The sequence below is a fragment of the Eleutherodactylus coqui genome, chromosome 7, assembly GCF_035609145.1.
Source record: "Eleutherodactylus coqui strain aEleCoq1 chromosome 7, aEleCoq1.hap1, whole genome shotgun sequence".
Taxonomy (NCBI): domain Eukaryota; kingdom Metazoa; phylum Chordata; class Amphibia; order Anura; family Eleutherodactylidae; genus Eleutherodactylus; species Eleutherodactylus coqui.
The window spans coordinates 10,813,626-10,834,385 of record NC_089843.1 but is presented as its reverse complement, the minus strand read 5'-3'; the positions used below and the strand labels follow the sequence as shown (position 1 = coordinate 10,834,385).

The following is a 20,760-nucleotide window of genomic DNA, read 5'->3' as shown; positions in this document are numbered from 1 at the left end:
GAATTTAGTGGAGGCTGGGACCGAGTCAGAGCCTGGGACCGCTCCTGTCCTACCCACCCCCAGAATTGCGGGCCCCAGCTCGGTGCTGGTATCTGCGGCAGTGTATGCTTCCTCCACTAAACCACCCTCCTCCTCCTCCGCAACCTCTGTCTCGCAATCAAGATGTGTCAGCAGCAGAACGTCGCCAGCAGTCGGTGTCGCGCGGCGTGGCAGCACAGCGGTGGGCAAGCATCAGCAGGCCGTGCTGAAACTACTCAGCTTAGGAGAGAAGAAGCACACAGCCCACGAACTGCTGCAGGGTCTGACAGAGCAGACCGACCGCTGGCTTTCGCCGCTGAGCCTCCAACCGGGCATGGTCGTGTGTGACAATGGCCGTAACCTGTTGGCGGCTCTGCAACTCGGCACGTGCCGTGCTTGGCCCACGTATTTAATTTGGTGGTTCAGCGGTTTCTGAAAAGCTACCCACACTTGTCAGACCTGCTCGGCAAGGTGCTCAGCGCACATTTCCGCAAGTCCAACTTGGACGCTGCCACCCTGTGAACCCTGCAACATCGGTTTAATCTGCCAGTGCACCGACTGCTGTGCGACGTGCCCACACGGTGGAACTCTATGCTCCACATGTTGGCCAGGCTCTATGAGCAGCCTAGAGCTATAGTGGAATACCAACTCCAACATGGGCGGCGTAGTGGGAGTCAGCCTCCTCAATTCTTTACAGAGGAGTGGGTATGGATGGCAGATATCTGCCAGGTCCTTGGAAACTTTGAGGAGTCTACCCAAATGGTGAGCGGCGATGCTGCAATCATTAGCGTCACCATTCCTCTGCTATGCCTCTTGAGAAGTTCCTTGCAAAGAATAAAGGCTGACGCTTTGCGATCGGAACAGGAGACGGGGGAAGACAGTATGTCGCTGGATAGTCAGAGCACCCTCATGTCTATATCTCAGTGAGTTTTGGAGGAGGAGGAGGAGGAGGAGGAGGGGGAAGAGACAGCTGGGTACACTGCAGAGGGTACCCATGCTGCTTGCCTCTCATCTGTTTAGCGTGTATGGCCTGTGGAGGAGGAGGAAGATGCAGAAAGTGATCTTCCTAGTGAGGACAGCGATGTGTTGCATACAGGTACCCTGGCACACATGGCTGACTTCATGTTAGGATGTCGTTCTCGTGACCCTCGCGTTACACGCATTCTGGCCACTACGGATTACTGGGTGTACACGCTGCTCGACCCATGGTATAAGGAGAACCTTTCGACTCTCATTCCGGAAGAGGAAAGGGATTCGAGAGTGATGCAATACCACAGGGCCCTGATGGACAAACTGATGGTAAACTTCCCATCTGACAGCGCTAGTGGCAGAAGGCACAGTTCTGAGTACCATGTAGCAGGGAAGGCATGGAGATTAGGCAGCATTGTTCAGCGCAGGCAGGGGGACACTCTCCAAGGCCTTTGCCAGCTTTATGGCTCCCCAGCAAGACCTTGTCACCACTCCCCAGTCAAGGCCGAGTCGGAGGGAGCACTGTAAAAAGATAGTGAGGGAGTACGTAGCCGATTGTACCACCGTGCTCCGTGAAGCCTCTGCTCCGTACTGCTACTGGGTGTCAAAGCTGGACACGTGGCACGAACTCACACTGTATGCCCTGGAGGTGCTTGCTTGCCCTGCCGCTAGCGTCTTACCAGAGAGGGTGTTTAATGAAGCTGGGGGAATCATCACGGATAAGCGTACCCACCTGTCAACTGCCAGTGCGGACATGCTTACACACATCAAGATGAACAAAGCCTGGATTTCCCCAGACTTCTCTTCTCCGCCAGCAGAGAGCAGCATTACCTACAGATTCTTTTCACTGCAACCGCGGATGCAAGCATTGTTCTCTATCTCCGGAAAAAAGGGACATTTACCTTTGTCAATCTGTGTATGATATTAGTCCTCCTCCTCCTGAAATATCATGTCATCACGCTGAACTGCCAATTTTTCTGCGGCCCAAAGGGCTCATATAACTATTTTTAAACAATATTTGTACATTTCTAACTATAGCATTGAAACTTCAACATGAACCAATTTTTTTAACAGGGCGGCCTCCAGGCTCTGTTACAAATTAAGCCACAGTGAGCTAAAATATTAATGGGTTTCACCTGCCTTCTCGGTTGAGCAATTTTTCTGGGGTACATGTGTACTGTTGGTACACTAATTTTTTGGGCCCTCGCCTACACTGTAATCCAAGTAATTTTTCTGGCCTTTGCCTACACTCAGGGTACACCATTGTGTCAGGGGTTGGCCTACACTCTTGCTACAGAAATGTAACTCGGGTCTGCCTGCCTATACTTCTGCCACAGTAATGCTACAGGGGTCTGCCTATACTTCTGCAACAGAAATGTTACTTCGGTCTGCCCATACTTCTGCTCCTGAAATGTTACTGGGGTCTGCCTTTACTTCTACAGAAATGGTAATGGGGTCTGTCTATACTGCTCCTACAAAAATTGTACTGGGGTCGGTCTATACTTCTGCTACATAAATGTTACAGGGGTCTGCCTATGCTCCTGCTACAGAAATGTTAGAGGGGTCTGCGTATAAACAATAAAAACATTGAACAGTATTTAAAAACACAGTAACGGAAAAATATAGAAATAATATTTAAAAATGTACACATGTAAATTTTAAATGGGTGCCTTCCGACAAAAGGAAAACGACTGTTAGAATCAAGAACTTTGGATTACTATATTTTTTTTTTAACACTGTAGATATGAATGCCCTTCACTAAGAACATAACGGTACAATTATTTTGGTTTTAGAACGTATAAGGGTTAAAAAAGCAGATGGATTATAAATGGGTTATAGAACTAACATGGCATCTGGGTTATTGTCATAAGAGTCAGGAGCCTGAAAACTAGGTTGCAAAGCATATGATGGCCAAAGAAGGTCTGTTCCTTGTATGGGGTTTGGCTGGTTAGCTGGAGGCACACTATGAAAATTATTGTTGTTCTGGATTGCAATCTCCTGCAGGTTATTTGACAGTAAACAAAGAAGGTTTATCAGCTCTGGCATACCCACTTCTGCCACCCCAGTGCTCTGCTGCCCTACAGCTGGAAGCCCTTGTTCTGCCATCAGGTTCCCCTCTCTTTGGACATCTTCTAATATAGATAAGAATATGTCATTGGGAACATCCAGCTCCTTCTGTCTTTGTATCTTGCGTTTTTTTTCTGGGACAATTAGACCAACATGGGTGGTTTGGAAGAACTAGGACCAATAACATATTAGGATGATCATCAAGACCTGGCCCCCTAAGAGTTGCAGTTTGGAAGGTAATGGTCGGCATGCTGCCAGTGGAATAATGAAGGCTTCCATCTTGTTGGTACTGATAATAATTACATATTTTAGTGTACAGCTGAGGTAGGAATAGAGACGACTATAGAACACAGCATCCCTGCAGGGCTGGGCACAGAGTAGCAGCAGGCACATATCCTTGGTGGAAGCAGGCCAGCTGAAATCCACATACTCCCGGACTGATTTTGGACTTTGAGGCCTTTACTTGTTATCATCTTTGGTAATTCCTGACAAAAATGAGTGGTATAGCCAGAAACTTGCATTGCTAACACTTTGAAATGGTCAACAGAAAACATATGAATAAAGTCTTTCCATACTTCTGATTGAGATGAGGAGGAGTGCAGACTTTTAGTACCTAGAATATGCTTTTCATTGCTATCAAATGCCCCTCTTGTCTCAGAAAATACTAGCTTTTCCACATAGCTGTTGTCACTTCCACTTTTGTTCTGTGGCTTTACTTTTGTCAATTGGCTCTTTTTCTTATCTGAAGGTTTGATTTTGCCCATGGAAGCAAAATTCAAGGTGGAGGCGCGGAACCGAGCCTGACACTGGGCCCGCTAACGTGCTTCCCACACAGACTATAGCGGGTCATGGTCATGGTGTCTTGGCCTTGTAATGCCACCTCTTCCTCCCGCTTGGGGTCAGGGGATCAGCAATGTGCATCATGTATTTTCTCTCGTGTTACCACAGTTATCGGAGAAACTTGTTTGGGCCAAAGTAGAGGAGCGTAACTGCATTAAAATTACAGGGGTCTACCTATACTTCAGCTGCAGAAATGTTACAGGGACCTGCCAATACTGCTGCTACATAAATATTTCTGGGGTCTGGGTATACTTCTGCAACTAAAATGTTACTGGGGTCTGTCTATACTGTTACTACTGAAATGTAACTAATACTGGGCTCTGCCTATACTGCTGCTACGGAAATGTTACTGGGCTATGCCTATACTGTTACTACTGAAATGTTACTAATACTGGGCTATGCCTATACTGCTGCTACTGAAATGTTACTGGGGTCTGTCTATACTGTTACTACTGAAATGTTACTAATACTGGGCTCTGCCTATACTGCTGCTACTGAAATGTTACAGGGCTCTGCCTATACTGCTGCAACTGAAATGTTACTGGGGTCTGTCTATACTGTTACTACAGAAATGTTACTATTACTTGCTATGCCTATACTGCTGCTACGGAAATGTTACTGGGGTCTGTCTATACTGTTACTACTGAAATGTTACTGGGCTCTGCCTATGCTGCTGCAACTGAAATGTTACTGGGGTCTGTCTATACTGTTACTACTGAAATGTTACTGGGGTCTCCCTAGACTTCTGCAACATTTCTGTTAGTGGGGTCAGCTAATACCTTTGCTACAGGAATATTACAGGGGTCTGTGCATAGTATGGGTGCACTAAGTTTCCCCATCGCGGTGTTCTACGTATCTGGCCCCCCAAAAAAACCCAGACTGACTAGGGCATGGAGTGTGGGCCGAAGCCAACCTGTATTATATCTCACGTAACCTCAGCTATCTGGGACACTGCAATAGGATTTATTTATGTACCGTCTGTGGGTTCCTGCTAGCCACCCATGCTGTGGGTGCACACAGACTTGCCATAGCAGAGTTGTACCTGCCTGTGACTATGAAAAAATCCCAGACTGACTAGGGCATGCAGTGTGGGCCGAAGCCAACCTGTACTTTATCTCATGTTAGCTCAGCTATCTGGGGCACTGCAATGGGATTTATTAATGTACCATCGGTGGCTTCCTGGGACCCACCCATGCTATGGGTCCACACAGACTTCCCATAGCGGAGTTGTACATGCCTGTGACTATAAAAAAAAAACAGCCTGACTAGGGCATGCAGTGTGGGCCGAAGCCAACCTTTATTTTATCTCACGTTACCTCAGCTATCCGGTGCACTGCTATGGGATTAATTTTTGTACCGTCGGTGGGTTCCAGGGAGCCACCCATGCTGTGGGTCCACACAGACTTGCGATAGCGGAGTTGTACCTGCCTGGCACTATGAAAAAAAACACAGACTGACTAGAGCATGGGGTGTGGGCCGAAGCCAATCTATATTTTATCTCACATTAACACAGCTATCCGGGGCACTGCATTGGGACAAACAAGAGGAGCGATACAGCGTTAATGAGACGTTCACAGCTATGCTAGCATTGGAGTCTGCTCTAGGCCCGCGATTGCTGAGGGTTTGTGCAGAGGCCTATGTCCTGGGTGCAGTAAATGTCCGCTTCCTGCCTACGATTGCTGAAGCTGTTGGCCGAGGTCTATGTCCCGGGGGAATTGCAACTGCGCCAGGTTGGGACTGTGCACCTTTTTCCTAGCTAATCCAGTCATTGGAGCAGGGAAAGAAAATGTAACCGATTTACTGGGCCCGTCGCAGATGAACTAGCATCAAAGTCTGCTTTATGCCCGCGTTTGCTGAGAGTGTGGGCTGAGGCCTATGTCCCGGGGAAAGTGCAAGTACGCCAGGTTGGGGCTGTGGAACTTTTTCCTGCTAATCCAGTCATTGGAGCAATGAAAGGAAAGATACCTGATTTAATGAGCCCGTCGCAGATGAACTAGCATCTAAGTCCACTTCATGCCTACGATTGCTGAAGCTGTGCGCTAAGACCTATGTCGTCGGCGCGGTGCAAGTCTGCCATGTTTGGACGCTCCGATTTATTTATTGTTCATATCTTGGGTTGCCTAGGACCCACCTGTGCTGTTGGTGCACACTTAGTTCCCATCGCGGTGTTTGACCTTTCTGGCACAAAGACACTGACAGACTTGGGTAGGGGGCAGAGTGCAGATGGCTTTCCCCTTGCGGTGTTGATTGAGCTATGCGACACCTAGACAGAATGAATACTGTGTGGGCAAATTGATTCCCCATAGCTATGCAACTCATGTCCACGTTTGTAGCTCCAGACGGAGGTGGCACAGGATTGGAATAAAGATCAAACATCAATTTCTCATTGATTCTCTGCAGCATTGTGGGCTATCACCCCACCCCTTTTAAAAAGGGTCGCTACCTGGCACTGCCAACCCTCTGCAGTGTGTGCCTCCAGTTCCCCCTCATGGCAGACGCACTTATAAATAGACATGAGGGTGGTGTGGCTATGAGGCCAGCGTGTGGCATGAGGGCAGCTGAAGGCTGCGCAGGGACACTTTTGTGTGCGCTGCGGACGCATGGGGCAGCATGTAACCCAGGAGAAGAGGCAGTGGTGTGTCCCGCAGTCAGTGCTTGTGCTTGGTTGGAGGAAGTGTGGTGCTTAGCTAAGGTGTGCATTGCTAATGAGGGTTTGTCTGAAGTAAAAATTGTTAGAGGGGGGCTCACTCTTGCCGCTATTATGCCTTAATAGTGGGACCTGGGAGCCTGAGATGCAGCCCAGCATGCTGCCCCTCGCCTGCCCTATCTGTTTCTGTGTCGTTTCCATCACTTTCTTGGGTTTTCCAGATTTTCACAAATGAAAACCTTAGCGGAGCATCGGTCATATACAAAAATGCTCGAGTCGCCCATTGACTTCAATGGGGTTTGTTACTCGAAATGAACTCTCGAGCATCGCGGAAAGTTCGACTCAAGCAACGAGCACCCGAGCATTTTGGTGCTCGCTCATCTCTAGTTATTAGGTGATGATGCTGTGCATGATGAGTCAGGGAGAGAGTTATTTATTCCATTATATAAGGCCTCATAATAGGTCTGAAATTAGTTGGCAATCTCTGAAGTATCTGTAACTAAGGTGCCTGCTGGGGATTTTATTTTGTGGATAAATGCCTCATTTTGTTTTTTGATCAGTTTAGTCGCGGCTTTAGAACCTTTATCTCCATGTGCATATATTTTGAATTTAGAGAGTAGAAATGTTTAAGAAGTTCCCGCAGTCTGTTTCTGAGTTTTTTAAGGTCAGGCAGTAAGTCAGTTTGTGGATCTTTTGTATACATTCTCTATGCTAGAAATTTGCGGTAGGAGAGAATTAATTTCTAGTTCCTTCTGATTTTTTAATTCTAGTATCCAAAAGGTATCAACTCACCCCTGATATATGCTTTTCGTGTTTCCCAGATCATTGGATTAGAAATTTCTGACCTGTCATTTAATTTGAAGAACTCTGATTGTTTTTCTAAAGTAGTAGAGTGTGCCTCTCATCTTCAATGACCAGTGTTTAGCTGCCAGGTCCATTCTTTAGCAGGAAGACCCAGTATGGATATGTTCATTGGGGCATGATCAGATATTGTGATTGAGTGGACATTCGCACCAGAAACAGCTTGGATACATTTTTCAGAGATGAGACGGTAGTCAATCCTGTATAGTCATGAATGAATATTGGAGAAATAGGTATATTCTTTGATTTCAAGATTGAGTACCCGCCATGCATCTTTAAGATCATATTCAGACAGTGTGTTTTTAAGTATTTAGCGGTCTCTGGGGAATTGTGGATGTAAGTGCAGTGGTATTGAGAAATGGATCAAGGGCCAAATTTCAATTGACTCTATTTATAATCAAATGCTACGCTAATTCCACAATTTTTTTGATCATTTTTTAGCAGTAATGGCCTGAAAATTTTTCCCAAGGGTGGAAGAGGGCAGTGCAGGGACAAGGCGGTTTATCAAGAGTCTGGAGAACTAGGATGACAGGGATTCTGCAGGTATAATTTTGGGGTTCAAGAGTCCATGTCCTCTCTCTTTGGTAACTAAGCCCTAAACCATGCCCTTCAGCTTTTCTTATTTTATTTTTATTTTATTAGTAATCCTAATTTATAACAAAAGTAAATATATAGCTCAAAGATGAATTACTTAGTACCACATGTAGCATACATGGCAGATGTACAGATGATTAAACATAGATGGACGATGTTGGTACAGAAACTGAACATGATATATATTCTTTTGAAAATATGTATGTAGAACAAAGAATACAACAAAGAGAGAACTAATGTAAAGCTACCAGGTTACAAGATGACCTTACTCTATGCCTGGAATTTCTGCAGTCAATATCTTTCTAACTGCGGGCAATGTAGTAATCATCATAAGCGTTGAAGACTTTTGTGAGCTCCACCAGGAATGCCTCACTCATAAGCTTCTCAAGCGATTTGCTTCACCATCTTCCCCGGAAACATCACTTGCCTCTAGCTTGTCAGCTACCTAGGAAGATGCATTTGTTGGTATGAAATACCATTCTGAACTTGTAATTGGACCCATTGACTTGATATGCATAACTTTTCCTTGCTAAAGCAAATCTTTTTTTTTTCTTATTTGTTCTCTTTTGCTGGGTTACCCAGCTTTACACTTTTATCAGCTCTGGGTCATTGCCTTGAATTTGGCTCCATTTTGCATTAAATCTCCCCAGTAACATTTTAAAGGGTAGGTCTTCCCCACCTGTCTGTGTCACTACTGAGAATAAAGAGGCTTTTTGCATCTTTGCGGCTTCTTCTCTTTTGAACATATGTTTCACATCACTTACAGGTGCTACAAGGGTCACATAGGACAGGGCAACATTTTGACTCTCTAGGACTGGGTACAAACCCCAACTCCTAACTAAGGGTACCAATAATGGCAGATACTGAGGCTCTTCATTATGCAACCCTCTTGACTAAAAGCTGTTCCATCTATGTTCTCACCCGGGCCAATTCTTCTTTGACAGAGTACAGCACCTGCTAAAACTCTTGGGATATATTTCTCAAGTCTCACCCTTTTAAGTTATAATTTGGTCTGCTTTGTCCTGAAGAGATCATACAGCATAGGAATCATGACTATTGTCCATCCTTCTCACAATAGACTCTGTTAGCAGCTGTTGGAAAGTTAGGGGAGGATCATTCAAAATTCCCGACTTGATTACTGCATCACCTAATTGGCCTCTCAGAATAAGATCTGAATGTCCCCATAGTCTCTGGCCCATATAGATCTCTCTTTCAGATGCTGGCTAAAATCTCTTGGAGAACATTAGTGCTCTGAGTAATACTCTGCTCCTCCTGCTGGAACCCAGTAAAAACAGTTCTTAGTCTCCCTCAGGGCTCCAACCCACTTGCGTTTTTTTTACGCATTATAGCTTGCCTTTTTTTCATGCTATATTGCTGCTTTTTTCACTCGATTGTCTATGGGACTTTCTAATGTTAAAAACGCACCAACTTGCAAAGCGTTTTTAACATTAGAAAGTCCCATTGACAATCGAGTGAAAAAAGCAGCAATATAGCATGAAAAAAAGGCAAGCTATAACGTGTCAAAAAAATGCAAGTGTGCAGGAGCCCTAAACTAGAGGTTTTCTTGTATAAATCCTAAAGGAGTTTAATGATTTTCCTGACAGTTCTGTGCTCAGACTCAGGCTGGAAAAATACAGTTTTTTGTGCATCTCCTTCCAAATTATTTAATGCTAGTTCTGTTCATAGTTCAGGGTTCGTATTATATAGGCAAATAACACTGTAATCTAGCTATCTAATCAGCAAATGTAATAATTTGCCCATCAAATTTGGAGAGGTGATTTAAAATTGTGCCCACTTGTAAGAGTCATGCAGGGATTATGCCACTAGCTGGTGGACCTACTGTTGCCATTTTGACACTCGCTGTTTGCCTCCAACTCTGATGTTGTATCCTGCCAATAACCCCAGGAAATATTATTGGCAATGACATTGTTACACAGATTCAGGATGTGATGCTGCAGATGGAGTTTCAAAACAATGTAACTAAGGATGAGCGAGTATACTCGCTAAGGCACTACTCGTTCGAGTAATGTGCCTTAGACGAGTATCTCCCTGCCTTAGACGAGTATCATAAGGATTCGGGGGCCGCCGCAGGGCGGGGAGCTGCGGGGGAGAGCGGGGAGGAACGGAGGGGAGATCTCTCTCTCCCTCTCTCCCGCCCGCTCTCCCCTGCTCCCCACCGCGACTCACCTGTCAGCCGCACCGGTCCCCGAATCTTTATGGACGAGCAGGGAGATACTCGGCTAAGGCACGTTACTCTCCCCCCCCCCCCCCCCACCGCTCACCCCCGGCGCGCACCGAATCTTTTTGCCCGATTATGCAGTTACTCGAAAAAAGCAATGATTGATCGAGTAATTGCTCTAAATGAGCACGTTCGCCCCACTTACAATGTGTCACATAGAAGTACTCATTTTAACCAATCCACGCTAGTTCAGTGTTAGGAACTTTACTCTACAATGGCTTACAGGAATCTGTGTAAGTGTCCCAATGCTTGCACCAGCCGAGTTTCAGGTTGTCACTGTGTACATACATTACTGATCCTATAGTCTCCTCCAGAGCTGCCCTCAATGTTCTGCTGATGGACTCCCTGGTAATAACTTGATTGAATGCTTGTATATTTTACTTTTACATGATTTCCTTTTCTTTCATGTAAATGCCATTTATTTGCTTCTTTTATTCACCTTGGTAATATTTTTTTATATATAGACAGCGAGGATTGCTACAAATGTCCAGGTGATGAATGGCCAGATGAGAAGAAAGGAAAATGCATCCCAAAAACAGTTGAGTTCCTCTCAATGTCAGACATTCTGACAATGCTGTTTTCTACCATCTCTTTGTTATTCTCTATTAAAACTCTATGTATTGTAAAAATGTTCATTTCCTTTTGGGACACTCCTCTTGTGAAGGCCAATAACCGGACTGTGAGCTTCATCCTCCTGGTCTCCATATTGATTGGCTTCCTCTGTATCTTCTTCTTCCTCGGACGCCCAGTGAACATAACCTGTAAACTGCGACAAACATCTTTTGGAATTTTCTTCTGTATTTCTGTTTCTTCTGTGTTGGCCAAGACTATCATGGTCTGCGTTGTGTTCCGATCTACAAAACCTGGCAATTCCTGGAAGACATGGATAGAGGCAAAATGCTCTTATTATATTGTAGCAACATGCTCCTCCATCCAAGTCCTGATCTGTGTTACTTGGCTAATGGTGTCACCACCTTATGTAGAATTCGACCATCTTTCATTTCCTGGAAGGATCATTATTCAGTGTAATGAAGGCTCAGATATTTGGTTCTACTCCATGTTGGGTTATTTGGGGCTCCTGGCAGCAGTAAGCTTTGTTCTGGCTTTCATGGTGAGGACATTACCGGACAGTTTTAATGAGGCCAAATACATCACTTTCAGCATGCTTGTGTTCTGTAGTGTCTGGATTGCTACGATCCCGGTTTATCTAAGTACCCGAGGGAAATACATGGTGACTACTGAGATATTTGCCATATTGACCTCAAGTGCTGGGATATTAGGATGTATATTTTTCCCAAAATGTTTTATCCTAATAATAAGGCCTGAGTTAAACTGCAGAAAGAAGTTAATAGAGAAATAAATTGTCTAGTGAAAATGCAATTAAACTCCTGTTACAAATATTGCCTTTACTGCATATTGTGTGTAAACCAAGCTTTGGCTTTGCTGTGCTGTACTTCCATTTAATTGTGGTTAATTTAAGACAAATTAAGCAGTATCACTCATAATTTCAAAATATAGTTCTTAACTAGAAACAGACTAAGGCTACCATGAGCCCTATGGATAGTGTGGACAATATTCCAGTCCAGGATTTATAAATTGTGTATGCTACACTAAGTGTATTACATGTTTACTGTATCCCATCCAATCTTTCTACATACTTTTTACATACTATGAATATTGTACCAGAACTAAGCTGACTACTCAGACACAATACCAGAACCAAGCTGAAAAAATGTATAGAATGTTTTAGAAATTATTACATATTACATACAGTACCAAAATTGTCACGCAATGTGATGTGTAGCATGAGTCGATGGATATTTCCTTTCCAAAGTCATTAGACACCCATACACCTGGAGCATCAGACATAATAACTTTATGTGTGATTGCTGGGACCACTGGTGAGCAGTAGGATCAGACTTCACAGGAAAACCCCTTCATTTGTTCCCCAGCAATCCTGACACCAATGCATTGTTCTTATGTCCTAAGAGCTGCTTTTTATGTCCCCCTCTGTCTGTGCAGTTCTTTTCAGTTATTTAAAAGTCTAGTAAATGTAAGCATCCTATCTGTGGGAGAGAAGGGCGGTGGGGGTGCATAGCCAGCAGTCCGTATGACAAGCATGCAGCCTAGCATTGTTTAGACCTGTAATAAGAAAATCGGGATCAGAAGTAGCGCTCCTTCAGTGCTATATGGAAATACTATGGTGTGATTGAAATAAAAGAAAAGGACTTACCCGGTACTTAGTGAGTTTCCCTATGTGGGATAACCCACTAGTACCTCCAATTCCGGGATAGCCTATAGGAAAGTTAAATCCATATGTCCTTCTTCCCAATCCTGAGAGACGGAGAGCTGCTAGGATGTCAAGGTTCCCTAATAATAAGGAACCCAGTGGAGTAGAAACTTAAGAGCAAAAAAATCCTGTTTAGCGCTTCACGGGATAAAGGAGTGGAGATGGGGTGTATGGATTACACCAAATAGTGTAGTTTAATAGCAACGCGTTTCAGCCCTCTGTGGGGCCTTTTTCAAGCATATAAAATCACAAAATACAATCATTAATATAGGAAATTAAAAATAACTTACAGTTGGAGATCATTGCAGCCCTCGCGGCAGGCGCCATGTTGTGGGCGGAGTCACCGCGCCAGCGTCATGACGTCAGTGCGTATGGGAATACATACAGATGGCTAGAATAAAAACACAATCCTCCTAGTTAACATGGATACTAGAGGTGGCACTATCGACCTAAGTGTGAAGAACTTCTTACTTGCACAGTGTATTACGATCTGAAAGTTCCGGGTATCGGCTCCGGTCATGTGATGCGTGAACGGGATGACGTCATCACGTGCGACACACGCATGGGTCCTCCAATGATGATGCTTAGAGAAACCCAAGTCATGTGTTGTGGGCACGGTGTGCCGTCCTCACGCACGGAGAACGCAAGGGGCGTTGTTAACCCTTGATGTCTTTTAAGCTTTATACCTCAAACAACATAATTGGAGCAGTTATCTTATATGTGCAAGATATGCACATATATTTGGAAAAAACCACGGAAACCAATGTCTCCAAAGCCTATGTTGATGTACTAGGCGAGCACAGTTCCTGAATTTCATCAAATTAGAGTTACATGTTTGATCCAATAAAAAATATATATATATTTGTTCTTTTATTATGTTTATATTTTATGTAAAATTAGATAAAAGGTGAAGAAGGGGAGTGGGAGGGGGGATATATATATATATTTAAAAAGCCAATATTGATTTTGACGGGCTCTGTAAACAACCTAACATAGTACCTCACTCAGAATTATGACATATACCATTCTTCTTATAGTTATACATAAAAAATATATACAAATGAATAAATATAAATAAATAAATAAATGTCTATGGTATTACTGGTATTTTTTATATATATGTAATAACATAGACTAATGTAAAAATGGCTGAGTGTGATTTGGCCAATTAAACTGTAGTTTTAAATTTTTTCTAATATTTCGTTTAGGCCATTTGGAACCAGTGTATTTAATTTAAAAATCCAGAACATCTCTTTCTTTCGGAGATCTGGAATGGATTTGCTAGAAATGTATTCCAATGGGGTCACCTTTAAATTTGAAGGATCGCATTCGTGTTTTGTGAAAAAATGTCGGGACACGCTATGTTTTAGATAGCCTTTTCTTATATTGCATTTATGTTGCGATATTCTTGTTCTCAGTGAGTTGCTGGTACGTCCTACATATTTCTCCAAACACGGGCATTCTAACAGATAGATTACATATGGTGTTTCACATGTTAAATGTTGTTTAATGTCGGCGTATTCTTCACCATTGATCTTTATTTTTTTGGTTTGATGTGTTATATGAGGGCAGCATTTACATTTTTTATGGCCGCATCGAAAAACTCCATTGCTTGGTTCGATGGTTTTTTCTTTTTGTTTTTCTTTTTCTTTCGCTGGACGTGAGGGTGCTAATAAATTCTTTAGGGTTTTATTTTTGCGAAAGATACAAATTGGGTTTTTTGGTAAGTTTTTATGAAGATATGGATCTTCTCTTAATGTAGACCAATTTTTTCTTAGAATTCCCTTGATGCTTTTAACATGTGAACTGTATTTGGTGATGAAAGCAGATTGGTATTTTTTCTCTGGTTTCTTTTCTGTCTTCGTTATTTTTTCTTCATTTTCCTTTTTGTCTTTGTTCTCACTGTTTTTTTCTTCTCCTTCTTTTTCTTCTGTAGCATTATGCATGGAACCACCACTAGTTTCATTAAGTACTTTTTTGTATGCAAAGTCCGTAAGGGTTTTAGGATACCCTTTATCACGAAATCTGCTGGTAATAATTTTTGCTTGATCGACAAAATCTTTATCATCTGTACAGTTGCGTCTGATCCTTTTATATTGCCCATACGGTACGTTAAGTTTCCACTTTTTATAATGACAGCTATGGAAATTAAGGTAGCTATTTGTATCGACCCGTTTAAAATGAGTTTTTGTATTAATTGTATTCTCTTTGGTTGATGTTAGCTCCAAATCTAAAAACACCACATTATTTTCACTGATGTAGTCCGTAAACTTGAGATTATATTGATTCTTATTGAGATCTATTATATACTCTGTGAGCTCTTCTTTTTTGCCCTTCCAGATTAACAATATATCGTCAATATATCTTCTAAAAAGTATAATACGTGGGTCACTAAATCTGGTACGTTCAAAGACCCCCAAAAAGAGATTTGCAAAGGATGGGGCACATTTCGTGCCCATCGCGGTCCCCAGTATCTGCATATAATAAGTGGATTGGTATGCAAAATAGTTATTTTGTAATATAAATAAAATTGCTTTGATTAGAAAGGTTTTTTGCTGGACTGGCATTAAAGGGTCTTCGTTAAGGATTATCTCTATAGACTCGATCCCTTGTTGGTGGTTGATGTTTGAATACAGGGATTCCACGTCTAGGGTACACCATATGTAATCTGGTTCCCAATTTATTCCTTTCAGTTGCTCTAGTAGATGCCCTGAATCTTTTACATATGATGGCAAAGTTACTACATATTTTTGCAATTGTGCATCTATATATTCTGACAATTTGTTCGTGATGGAGCCCATCCCAGCTATGATAGGACGACCTGGAGGATTGAACAGATTTTTGTGTATTTTTGGTATGTGGTAAAAGTATGGTTGGTCAAGGGTAATGTCACAGATGTATTTGTATTCTATATTGGTAAGACTATTGGAGGAAAGTGCCTCTTTCATCAGTTTTTGAAATTCCACCAAAATATCTTTGGTAGGGTCCTTTGTTAATTTACGATAATATGTCTTGTCATCTAGGATTCTCAAAGATTCCTGGTGGTATTGTTGGTAGTCTAACACTACTATCCCTCCCCCTTTGTCCGCAGATCTAATGACTATATCCTTTTTCTGTTGGAGGGCTTTTAAAGTGGCCCTCTGGGTACGAGTCAGGTTGGATTTCCCTACTGTACTTTTTTCACACATCTGCCTCAGATCTTTCAGAACATTATGATAAAATAGCTCTATATATTCTCCTTTACTTTCAATGGGGTAGAACTTGGTTTTTGGTTTCAAGTCTGTTGGAACAGGATCAAAAAGACAAAAAACCTCTTCCCTATGCGTCTCGTCTAACGAAAGGGTGTTGGAATTCCCATTATGCATTTCTTTACCTCCCTCTTTGATGATGAAATATCGATTTAAAGTCAGTTTTTTGATAAATGAATTCAAGTCTACAAACAAATCAAACAACTTGGATCCTGTTGTAGGGCAGAAAGAGAGGCCCTTGGCCAGTAGTTCAACTTCTTTTTTTCTTAATATATGATTCGATATGTTGAATATACCGTGTAATTTCGCTTGATCGAAATCCATTAGATCTTCCTCTGCAATGCGTTCCGTTCTTTTGGCCTTGTTGCTCTTTGCAACACGTTTCCCTCCTCTCTTACCCCTTCTTTTTCTTTTCCTCCTGTTTGTCTTGATGTACTTATTCTCTCCCTCTGTTGGATTTTTGGATAAAATTGAGTTATTTTCGATTTTATTCCCTGTAGGGGGAGGTTTGGGGTGCTGAGATTTGCTCGTGGCAAAGATGGTGCTTGTATAATCTTCGGTATACAAGGGTTGAGGGGTGGGGTCCCTAAAAAAACCGGAGAATTGATGATTTTGGACCCAGTGGTTGTGGTTTGTGTGTTGGTTATACATAGATCTAATATGTCTGGTGGAGAATCAGCCATGGTGGTATTCAGTAGTTGAATTTCTAATTGTCGAGGGTCTAGTACCGGAGTCGAAAAAGTGTGTTCCTGAGTAAGCACCCTAGGTGTATTGGCTACAGTAATAGGTATGTTGGACTCTACTGCATGAATCCCAAAACCTGAAGTGTGTAGTTTTGTTCCAGGACTCCCTTGTGTGGAATCTATAATGACAAGGGAACTGATATGGTCATCTAGAAATTGAGCTGTAGTTTGTCCCAAGGGGGACTGAGTAGGTGGTCTGGTTCTGTTTGGGATAAAAGTGGGTGTTCTGGGATATGTGATGTTTGTTTGTGTGTTGTTGTCTATACGCCTGGATCCTTGAGATGTAGTTCCTGGTCTGGGTTTGTTACTATAATGGTGGGGCTGGTAAGTATGGGTCCCCCTATGCGGGATGGAAGGTCCATGTGTGTGGGGCCATGGTTTGGATGGATGTTTCCTTCTGGGATGAACAGACCAGGGTCGTGCTCCCTGGTGAAAAGGTGTATGTTCTGAATTTGTCTGACGAATGTAATTGTCAGATGTTTGTTGTGGGGCGGTATTGCGTTGTGATGTATTCTTATTTCTATTATAATTTGTGTAGGTGATGGTTTCTCCGGCCCAAATTCTTCTATTGGAAGCGACCATATGGCCTCTCTGATGCCTCCAATTTCTATTTGGATTGGAGGAATGAGTATTTCTCAATTCTGGCTGGGTATTGTTATTGTTATTTTTGTTTCTTATTTTGTTTTTATTTTTATATTCGGTGGGAAAAAAGGTTTCAGATTGGAAATCCTCATAATCTCGTGTCAGTTTTTTAATTTTTCTTGATAAAATTTCTTTTTCTATTTTGTAAACCGTATCTATAACATGAATAATTTCTTCTCTGGGGCTATTTTTACCCAGGGAAATCCCCTTTTGCAAATAAAAAAGGGCTAGAGAGCCCCTTTTTTCTATTAATTTATTCAACATTAAGGATGAGAAAGTTCCCAACATTAGGCACCATTGGCCTGAAAAAACTCCATCGTCAGGGAAGGCTGATCTGATGCCTACCCTTAAACCTCTAGGCGAGAGGTTGTTGGTTTGATAGATATTCAGAAAAATGCAATCTAGAATATGTCTCCAAGCATTTTGTATGCAAGTCTTAAAGGAACATGAGTCTATTTGTTGACACGTAGATTCCGTCGTGATCTGTTGACACGAGGATTCTATTGTAGATTGTTGACTTGTGGGTTCAACCATGGCGTCCCATTTGGGAATATTTTGTTCCAACAAGGTTACAGTGGGAAATGTGACCTTGGGAAGGACTTTTTGGAAATCCCCCAGATAGTTCGTAATTTTGTCTGGTAGTAATAACCATTCCTCTTTTAAGTATTCCATTAGCTGATCTGCGGTCCGCTTGATCTCGAAAAAAAGAGCCGATATCCAACAGGAAACCGTGAAAGAAACAGTAATAAGAAAATCGGGATCAGAAGTAGCGCTCCTTCAGTGCTATATGGAAATACTATGGTGTGATTGAAATAAAAGAAAAGGACTTACCCGGTACTTAGTGAGTTTCCCTATGTGGGATAACCCACTAGTACCTCCAATTCCGGGATAGCCTATAGGAAAGTTAAATCCATATGTCCTTCTTCCCAATCCTGAGAGACGGAGAGCTGCTAGGATGTCAAGGTTCCCTAATAATAAGGAACCCAGTGGAGTAGAAACTTAAGAGCAAAAAAATCCTGTTTAGCGCTTCACGGGATAAAGGAGTGGAGATGGGGTGTATGGATTACACCAAATAGTGTAGTTTAATAGCAACGCGTTTCAGCCCTCTGTGGGGCCTTTTTCAAGCATATAAAATCACAAAATACAATCATTAATATAGGAAATTAAAAATAACTTACAGTTGGAGATCATTGCAGCCCTCGCGGCAGGCGCCATGTTGTGGGCGGAGTCACCGCGCCAGCGTCATGACGTCAGTGCGTATGGGAATACATACAGATGGCTAGAATAAAAACACAATCCTCCTAGTTAACATGGATACTAGAGGTGGCACTATCGACCTAAGTGTGAAGAACTTCTTACTTGCACAGTGTATTACGATCTGAAAGTTCCGGGTATCGGCTCCGGTCATGTGATGCGTGAACGGGATGACGTCATCACGTGCGACACACGCATGGGTCCTCCAATGATGATGCTTAGAGAAACCCAAGTCATGTGTTGTGGGCACGGTGTGCCGTCCTCACGCACGGAGAACGCAAGGGGCGTTGTTAACCCTTGATGTCTTTTAAGCTTTATACCTCAAACAACATAATTGGAGCAGTTATCTTATATGTGCAAGATATGCACATATATTTGGAAAAAACCACGGAAACCAATGTCTCCAAAGCCTATGTTGATGTACTAGGCGAGCACAGTTCCTGAATTTCATCAAATTAGAGTTACATGTTTGATCCAATAAAAAATATATATATATTTGTTCTTTTATTATGTTTATATTTTATGTAAAATTAGATAAAAGGTGAAGAAGGGGAGTGGGAGGGGGGATATATATATATATTTAAAAAGCCAATATTGATTTTGACGGGCTCTGTAAACAACCTAACATAGTACCTCACTCAGAATTATGACATATACCATTCTTCTTATAGTTATACATAAAAAATATATACAAATGAATAAATATAAATAAATAAATAAATGTCTATGGTATTACTGGTATTTTTTATATATATGTAATAACATAGACTAATGTAAAAATGGCTGAGTGTGATTTGGCCAATTAAACTGTAGTTTTAAATTTTTTCTAATATTTCGTTTAGGCCATTTGGAACCAGTGTATTTAATTTAAAAATCCAGAACATCTCTTTCTTTCGGAGATCTGGAATGGATTTGCTAGAAATGTATTCCAATGGGGTCACCTTTAAATTTGAAGGATCGCATTCGTGTTTTGTGAAAAAATGTCGGGACACGCTATGTTTTAGATAGCCTTTTCTTATATTGCATTTATGTTGCGATATTCTTGTTCTCAGTGAGTTGCTGGTACGTCCTACATATTTCTCCAAACACGGGCATTCTAACAGATAGATTACATATGGTGTTTCACATGTTAAATGTTGTTTAATGTCGGCGTATTCTTCACCATTGATCTTTATTTTTTTGGTTTGATGTGTTATATGAGGGCAGCATTTACATTTTTTATGGCCGCATCGAAAAACTCCATTGCTTGGTTCGATGGTTTTTTCTTTTTGTTTTTCTTTTTCTTTCGCTGGACGTGAGGGTGCTAATAAATTCTTTAGGGTTTTATTTTTGCGAAAGATACAAATTGGGTTTTTTGGTAAGTTTTTATGAAGATATGGATCTTCTCTTAATGTAGACCAATTTTTTCTTAGAATTCCCTTGATGCTTTTAACATGTGAACTGTATTTGGTGATGAAAGCAGATTGGTATTTTTTCTCTGGTTTCTTTTCTGTCTTCGTTATTTTTTCTTCATTTTCCTTTTTGTCTTTGTTCTCACTGTTTTTTTCTTCTCCTTCTTTTTCTTCTGTAGCATTATGCATGGAACCACCACTAGTTTCATTAAGTACTTTTTTGTATGCAAAGTCCGTAAGGGTTTTAGGATACCCTTTATCACGAAATCTGCTGGTAATAATTTTTGCTTGATCGACAAAATCTTTATCATCTGTACAGTTGCGTCTGATCCTTTTATATTGCCCATACGGTACGTTAAGTTTCCACTTTTTATAATGACAGCTATGGAAATTAAGGTAGCTATTTGTATCGACCCGTTTAAAATGAGTTTTTGTATTAATTGTATTCTCTTTGGTTGATGTTAGCTCCAAATCTAAAAACACCACATTATTTTCACTGATGTAGTCCGTAAACTTGAGATTATATTGATTCTTATTGAGATCTATTATATACTCTGTGAGCTCTTCTTTTTTGCCCTTCCAGATTAACAATATATCGTCAATATATCTTCTAAAAAGTATAATACGTGGGTCACTAAATCTGGTACGTTCAAAGACCCCCAAAAAGAGATTTGCAAAGGATGGGGCACATTTCGTGCCCATCGCGGTCCCCAGTATCTGCATATAATAAGTGGATTGGTATGCAAAATAGTTATTTTGTAATATAAATAAAATTGCTTTGATTAGAAAGGTTTTTTGCTGGACTGGCATTAAAGGGTCTTCGTTAAGGATTATCTCTATAGACTCGATCCCTTGTTGGTGGTTGATGTTTGAATACAGGGATTCCACGTCTAGGGTACACCATATGTAATCTGGTTCCCAATTTATTCCTTTCAGTTGCTCTAGTAGATGCCCTGA

At 41.8% G+C, this 20,760-nt stretch overlaps 1 protein-coding gene across 1 annotated transcript in view; it reads left to right on the top strand.

The window, feature by feature from the left end:
• The window catches only part of LOC136573402 (vomeronasal type-2 receptor 26-like), a 41,542-nt gene extending 29,947 nt beyond the window's left edge, over nucleotides 1-11,595 (top strand). Inside the window, exon 5 of the mRNA XM_066574693.1 lies at nucleotides 10,700-11,595. Coding sequence (XP_066430790.1) covers nucleotides 10,700-11,595 — 896 coding nt within the window. The remainder of the gene's footprint in view (nucleotides 1-10,699) is intronic.
• The last annotated feature ends 9,165 nt before the right edge of the window (nucleotides 11,596-20,760 follow it).